Below are 7,420 nucleotides of genomic sequence, written 5' to 3' on the forward strand. Positions count from 1 at the left end.
ACCCGATCACTGCTCGTGTTTTAACGACATGTGATTGAAGTTAAGCATTTGAAAGTACATTTGCATGTCTGGCTGTAGCTGAACGTGTAGAGATGCTAGCTGTTAGTTCTTATCTCCCAGCATGTTCGGGTTCGAATGTCGTCAGAGGCAACAAGTAATTTTTAATTTTTGTTTCTGGTTTTTATTAATTTCAAAAAAAGCATCTGCGAAGTGAAGAACAAAAGCGTGTACAAACGAAAAATATAACGATAATGTCATTGGAGTATGTTGGGAGTAGTTTTGTGCTACTCTGATGTAATGCAGAGATGGAGTACATGGTCCTGCCCTAGGACATCGCAATGTTAATTGGACCATATTTTTTATATGAATTGTGGTTAATTTTGGAGTACTCCGTGGTCCTTCGGGAGTACTCTTTACATGCATGCATGGAGTAGTCGCGATTTTTGCAGGGTGTTGCTTACGCTCTGGCATTTTGACACTTTTCAGATTTTAGTCCAAAAGATAAGGAATGAACCTATCATTCTTGAGTGTGTTTATCGAACATACCTAAAATTTCTGTTTATACACTTCTTCTTTTAAAATGGCCATTCACAAGTGTCTTACTTGCATCATTGCGAATAGCAAATTGAAAAAATATACAATCGTCGAATTCCGTGATCACACAATTGTTCCGTGAACATTTTTGTTGAGAAAAAATGGATATTTGCGGAAATGTTTTGGTTTCAAAAGATGTGCTTAATTTTGCATTGAAATGTTTATACTGTGAAACAGATATCGAAGAATGGGATGCCTTCGTTAGTCATATACAGAGTTTGCACAACACTAACTACGAAGAGCCTTGCATTGATCCGCTTGTGGATTTGGATTACAAGGAGCACATTGTTGTCGGGTTAATAAAAGATGAAACAATGGCACCGCATGCATTAACAGAATTTCTTGACAATGATGCTGATGTTAAAATGGAAGTTGATTTCGGTGATGAACTAATGAAGGCTGAGGTATAATTAATAAAATTATAAGTATGTGTGTATGTACGCCCTTTTCTCTATTACAGCCAGGAGATAATGATGATACAAGTTCAGACGCTGATCAAAGCCAAAACAATGATACAGCTGAATTCAGTCCAGGCTCAGAATCGTCCGAAGAAGATGATGAAGATAAAAAAGAAATTATACGTAACAAAAAAGTAATGTGTTTTAAAAGCTTTAAAAAATCTTTAAATCCGTGGAGATGGCTAATGTTTTCTTATTTACAGTTTAATCCAACATTTTATAGACGAAACACTAGCACATCGGTTTTTATTGAGCTTTACAAAAAAGCTACATGTTTATGGAATCCCGACGATGAGCATTATAAGAATAGTGCAGCACGAGCAAACTGTCAAACGGAAATAATAGACGAAATGAAGAAACGCTTCCAGATTACCTTAAGTAATCAAACTTTGCGAAGTTGCTTCCGAAAGTTGTACTTGCAATATCAAGCCACTCATCAAGCAAAGCAGAAAAAACCAAAATCCAAGCCGAAAAAATTACCAACTGTTGTGTTGGATTATTTTGAGAAATGTTCCTTTTTATCTGTTGCGAAGGATGAATTTGCCACCATTGTATTAGATACGCCACCCAATACAAACACAGTACATAAATAGTCAAAATCTTCTCGGTTAGATTTAAATTTTTTGCTCTTTTTATTATTTTTCAGAACATAAGTTTTGCCAAACTCAATCCTACAACAGAGGCTTTTATTGAAGCATATGGCGGCTTTCCAGCGCTATACGACCCCAAACATGACGATTACAACAACTCCGCTGTCCGTAAGCAAATGTATAAAGAAATGTCTAATATTATCAAAACTAAGCAAAATGTGGAGCTCACCGAAGATGAAATTTACAAAGGCATCTATTACTTGCGTCATTGGTATTTCAAGCTAAAGAGTCGGCTTGAAAAGGATTTAGACGAAAAAGATTTATCGAGTGCTGCAAAGATTTATCTAAAAAAGTGTGACTTCCTCCCAGATAGACCACCTAATTTAAAATTAAAGTGCACAGAATGTGATAAAGTTTTCCATAACGTGACCACAAGACAGAGTCATCTCTTCAAGGAGCATAACATTGGCGATTGGCCCCACAAATGTACTGAATGTGGACGAACCTTTGAGTTCAAAGCTACATTATTAATGCACGAGCAACGTAGCCATGTGGGAAAAGTGCATAAATGCGATTATTGTGAAAGACGATTTGCTGTGCTAGTGGATTTACAACGGCACATTGATTCGCACACTGGAAAAAAGCCTTTCGTATGTGAGTTATGTGGTAAAGCATTTCGCAGTAAAACCCAATTGGGCTATCACTCAGATGCAATACATACGAAAACACGAGCTTATAAATGTACGATGTGCCCCAAAGATTTCTTAAAAAAGCGCGATTTGAAAGATCACATAAAGGCTCATCTTAATATACGCGATAAAATATGTGAAACCTGTGGCAAAGGTTTTACAAACTGCCATTCACTTATACGACATAGACAAATACATTCCGAAATTAAGAAATTCGCTTGTAAACTATGTGAAGCGAAGTTCCACCAATTTGTAGGCTTAAATTCACACATGAAGCGGACGCATGGCATTGTCAAGAGTCAACAAAAGTCTTAAACTTAAAAGTCGTTTTTTGAATGTTAATTGATTTTTTATCACATCCTAGGCGGGTGTATGTCGAATTTTTAAACACCGATATACGATGTACAGAATATCCTTTTTTCCCTGCAGTAAACCTTTTAGTGTGGTCAATAATGATATTGTTCAAATAAGGTAGATCGGAATATGCGCTCTCTGGGAAGACAATATCTGTTATTATTGTACCATGATCAACGTCATGATAAGAAAATCCTTTTCAATTAGAAGTAGTGCAGAAATTATTCTTTGGCATGAATTATTGTTCTCTTTCTAATGCTTAAGAAGTCGCGATTGAAATTGGGAAATTTACATTTATGTTTCTTATAGGCGAAGCGATTATTTGCTTAAATTTTTAGATACTTGCGTTTGATAGTAAATTCGAGCAGGGGCAACGATATACAAACAAAAAATCAATAAATATGTATGTATTTAAAGGGAGTATTTTTAATCAGCTAAGCTATTACCTAAAGGTGAATAGCAAAAATAAATATCTCAACTACAGATTAATCAATTGCATGAATACATTATAATTCTAAGGTCAGTAAATTTTAAGTTCGTATTGTGTGTTTCAATAAATAAAAAACTGCTACTGAGACATTTTTTATCTTTTATTCGCTATTATTTAGTTCTACGCCTTCCTGATTCTCTAACAGCTAATTTCACGAAAGCAATTTAAGTGATAATTTTTTTGAATTTCATATGGATATTGAAAAAAATAAATAAATTAAGAACCATTTTCCATTTAAATTGGCTATTAGATTTATGTTTTTTTTTTTTTAATAGGCTGATGGCCAGGCTAAAATTATTTTTCGACGTTAAATTGAGAAAATTTTCCAATACAGAACCAGGCTTTCGAAAAAAATAAAACTTAGGGGGTTTAGAGCGGGTCCCCCTGATTCTAAATCCGTAAACCGCCCCTCCGGAGGCTTATAGCTTTTAAGAAATTTGCATTTAAAGTTGCAAAAAATGTCGAATTCAACCTCACTTTTTGCTTTTAGACCAATTGAACTGAAATGTCGGTACGGCTACACATAACAAAAAATTCCCAAAAAAACACTGAAGACGGGAGACAATAATAACGCACATATTACGGTTTTTTCACTATATATCGATATATTGATTTAAAAACAAACGCCGCAGTCTAAAATAGCGCAATTATTTATTAAAAAATTTAATAATTTATAGAAGTATAGATTTTTATGAAAAAGCGCCGAGGCGAAAATTTGTAATAAAAAATCGCGCAATTTTTCATTACAAATTTTCATTATTTATGGAAGCATGGATTTTTATTTAACTGCGGTAAGTAGGTAAGCATTTCTTATGAATATAATGGGCTGTTTTTGCTTACGCGTAAAATCACATTTAGCCCTAAATACACATTTATCTATACGAAATTCGTTACGTTAAAAATACCCAACCGACGTTGGCATCCCATTAGTATAAATATTAAGATTTTTGTATTGCAATCGATAGTTCGTCAATTGTTCTTTAATGTTCGTCCATTTTTAACGTTTGTTCGTTAGCCAAAGATTTATAATTAATTTTTAAATTTTTACTTTACGTAATTCCTGTATTTAGCGCCCGCAACAGATTATATTGGGTTAATTATTATTGCGATCGAGAGTTCGTCGACTGTTCTTCATTGTTCGTCCATTTTTAACGCTTGTTCCTAAGCAAAACATTTATAATTAATTTTCTACATTTTACAGTTCCTGCATTTAGAACCCCAGGTGTAAGAATTTCATTATTTTCATTTGTTAACTGTGATAAATCGTTTGTTCGTCTTTAGTTCGCCGTTTTTTCATCCCTAAAATCGAGCAAATAAATTTATTTCTGATAATGAAGGTTGTTAGTAAAGTTAATAACATTTTTTTTTTACGAAAAACATACATTTTTATAAAAAAAATTGCCAAATTACGTTTTTTTACTTTTTCTCGAAATATGTGTACATCATATATATATATATATATATATCGAATGAAAGGTCCTTTAAGCACTTTTCCAACTCTGTCGATATTTTGAAAATCGGTTCAATAGTTTTCAACAACCCTGATAATTTGCACACAAAAAAAAGCCATTAAAATCAGAATAAGGGGCAGTCCACGTCCACTTTTTTAGCTCAACGGCCCCTATTCCAATTATTGTTTACCCGTTTAACGTAATAATTAACGTTAAGTAAACCTGATGAATTTGTTCGAAAGTGCTAAATGTTGCTTTTTAAATGCATTTGCAAACAATTAAGAGCCACTGTAATCAGCTGTTTCGAACATAAAAATCAGCTGGGGTTATCACACTCGCAATTCTGCGTGTTTCTATTTTTTTACCCTTAATAATGAAATAAAGTATTTCAAATGGTTAGTTAAAATAAAAAATACGTTTATAGAGAACTTCTTTCCAATGCCGATTACGCCGCTCAGGATGTTTAAATTACTCACTCAAGCAGCTAGGACAAGTTTGCGTTCTTTTCGGTTATTACACGGTGACTCCAAGCGTAACACCAAATCAATCGCTAATGTGCACGATACCCGAAGGAAATTGTTTAGTAGCGCCCCTGTGGCCGCACCTGTAGGTGACAATACTCGTCATTGCAATGTGGGCACAATTGGCCATGTCGATCACGGTAAGACCACACTAACCTCTGCTATAACAAAGATACTCGCAGAAAAGGGCTTAGCACAGTATCAATCCTACGAACAGATTGATCGTGCACCAGAGGAAAAGGCGCGCGGCATAACAATCAATGCTTGTCACATAGGATATGCAACTGCAGAGCGCACCTATGCGCACACCGATTGCCCGGGCCATGCAGATTACATAAAGGTTTGGTATTGTCACAATTTTTAATTAAAGCACGACACTTTTCAATAAAATGGTTGTATCCATACGTAGAATATGATATCTGGGGCTTCACAAATGGATGGCGCTATTTTGGTAGTTGCGGCCACCGATGGTCAAATGCCACAAACCCGTGAGCATCTTCTATTGGCCAAACAAGTTGGTATCGATAGAATTATTGTTTTCATAAACAAAGCGGATTTAGTAGATAAGGAAGTATTAGAGCTTGTAGAAATAGAAATGCGCGAAATGCTTACAGATTTTGGATTTGATGGTATTAATAGTCCAGTAATCTGTGGCTCTGCATTGCTGGCGTTGAAAGGCGATAATTCATCATTTGGCGTACCAGCAATTGAAACTTTACTGCAGCACATGGACTGTTATGTGCCCACTCCAACGCGTGACTACACATCGCCATTTATACTGCCAATTGATAATGCCTTCACTGTAGCGGGCCGTGGCACAGTAGTGGTTGGCACCATTAAACGCGGAACTATGCTGAAAAATGATTTAGCCGATTTATTAGGTTTCAATCAGAACATTAAAACTAGTATAGGTGATATTCAAATATTCAAGAAGAGCGTGCCGAAGGTAAGATTTTGGCAGTTTTGAAAAGTAATGAAAACCACTAACTTTTATGCATTATCTCTAGGCTGTGGCAGGTGAAAATGTTGGGGTATTATTGCGTGCCGTCAAAATCTCAAGCGTAGAACGTGGCATGCTTTTGTGCGCCGCGGAAACTGAGAAAATTTCGAATCACTTCGAAGCATCCATGTATCTATTATCACGTGCCGAAGGTGGTCGTACCAAGCCAATGCTCTCGCGTTATATACAGCAATTGTTTAGCGCAACGTGGAATGTACCGGCACGTATTGATATTGGTAAGCAACGGAATATATTTGATTACTGAGTATATATTATTATTTATGAACTTTTTGTTGCTTTTACAGTACCTTCTGATGGTATGCTAATGCCGGGCGAACATGGCAAAGTGCGTATAACATTACTGCGCAAAATGGTTTTAATACCGGGACAAGCATTTACGATAAGAGAGAATGGCGCAACAGTTGCAACGGGCATGATAACCGCACGTAAATCTTCATTGGATATACCTAAGAATAAGCTATCTAAAATTGTAGTAACTTGTTGAAGAATTGTAAATAAAATGCAAGTTTTTAAATTATACATATTTTTATGTAGTCCTTTATTTTAATTGAAATACATAAGTACATAGCTTCTTAGGTGCATGATTTCAAATGTAACATTGTAAATCGTTGTAGCTGCATGGCGATGCCGGAATGTTTTAACTAAACATATCCCGTGATCATTTATTTTTTTTTTGTTTTGTGGAATGTACTGATTTATACGCGTTATTCATACATAAATATTTATTTATGGTGGCAAAAAGTCTTAAATGGCAAACAAATTAGTAGGAAATTCCGAGCTTAATTTTTTTAAGATCATATTGCAGTATGTATGTATGTATGCATGTGTGAAAAATGTGCATAATATAACTTTACTAACTCGACTGCTTTTGAATTCTCGGTTTTCAATTATTTGATGCAATATTTAGCAGTCCTCAGCCCGTATTGTGCGATGTTTACACAAAATAATCGGTAAGTTTTCTGCTGAGACCAAGTAATTTTTATGTTGGTTACTTCTTCAAGCTTATTTTTTTTTAAGTAAAATTTTACCACAATTAAATTGAATCGAAGCCTCGTAAAAAAAAAATCAGCCGCGTTACATTACTTGCAAGTTATATTGGTATGTATATGTACTTACTTGTATGTGTAAGTATGTATGTATAAAATGCGCTAAATATTATATTCTAAATAAATGGAATATTTATTTTTTCTACTTAACAACTAGTAAACACATATATTTTATAAGATGAAAGTTGTGTCTGATATTATTTTTA

The 7,420-nt window shown here is 34.7% G+C and overlaps 2 protein-coding genes across 3 annotated transcripts; both read left to right on the forward strand.

The window, feature by feature from the left end:
• Positions 1–556: 556 nt before the first annotated feature.
• On the forward strand, positions 557–3,262 carry LOC108359882 (zinc finger protein 484-like). Its single transcript, XM_017611952.1, has 4 exons — positions 557–998; positions 1,055–1,186; positions 1,256–1,633; positions 1,699–3,262. Exons 1-4 carry the CDS (start codon positions 696–698, stop codon positions 2,644–2,646), a joined length of 1,761 nt encoding a protein of 586 aa, XP_017467441.1. The 5' UTR covers positions 557–695; the 3' UTR covers positions 2,647–3,262.
• A 1,680-nt stretch (positions 3,263–4,942) lies between these two features.
• mEFTu2 (mitochondrial translation elongation factor Tu 2) lies at positions 4,943–6,687 on the forward strand. 2 transcript variants are annotated; one of them, XM_017611462.1, is made up of 5 exons: positions 4,943–5,287; positions 5,365–5,487; positions 5,557–6,093; positions 6,155–6,383; positions 6,453–6,687. In XM_017611462.1, exons 1-5 carry the CDS (start codon positions 5,258–5,260, stop codon positions 6,650–6,652), a joined length of 1,119 nt encoding a protein of 372 aa, XP_017466951.1. In that variant the 5' UTR covers positions 4,943–5,257; the 3' UTR covers positions 6,653–6,687. The 2 variants fall into 2 exon arrangements, with proteins under 2 accessions (XP_017466951.1, XP_017466944.1); XM_017611455.1 differs by having other exon boundaries at positions 4,943–5,487.
• The last annotated feature ends 733 nt before the right edge of the window (positions 6,688–7,420 follow it).

Source organism: Rhagoletis zephyria, unplaced genomic scaffold (genome assembly GCF_001687245.7).
Source record: "Rhagoletis zephyria isolate East Lansing unplaced genomic scaffold, Rhagoletis_zephyria_1.1 Rzeph_scaffold_00013, whole genome shotgun sequence".
Lineage (NCBI taxonomy): Eukaryota > Metazoa > Arthropoda > Insecta > Diptera > Tephritidae > Rhagoletis > Rhagoletis zephyria.

Coding starts and splice junctions, on each gene's coding strand:
- LOC108359882 (XM_017611952.1), top strand. CDS start 696: ATGGATATTTGCGGAAATGTTTTGGTTTCAAAAGATGTGCTTAATTTT. Junction 1,187..1,255: donor AAATTATACGTAACAAAAAA/GTAATGTGTTTT, acceptor TCTTATTTACAG/TTTAATCCAACATTTTATAG. Junction 1,634..1,698: donor CGCCACCCAATACAAACACA/GTACATAAATAG, acceptor ATTATTTTTCAG/AACATAAGTTTTGCCAAACT.
- mEFTu2 (XM_017611455.1), top strand. CDS start 5,065: ATGCCGATTACGCCGCTCAGGATGTTTAAATTACTCACTCAAGCAGCT. Junction 5,488..5,556: donor GCCATGCAGATTACATAAAG/GTTTGGTATTGT, acceptor ATCCATACGTAG/AATATGATATCTGGGGCTTC. Junction 6,094..6,154: donor TCAAGAAGAGCGTGCCGAAG/GTAAGATTTTGG, acceptor CATTATCTCTAG/GCTGTGGCAGGTGAAAATGT.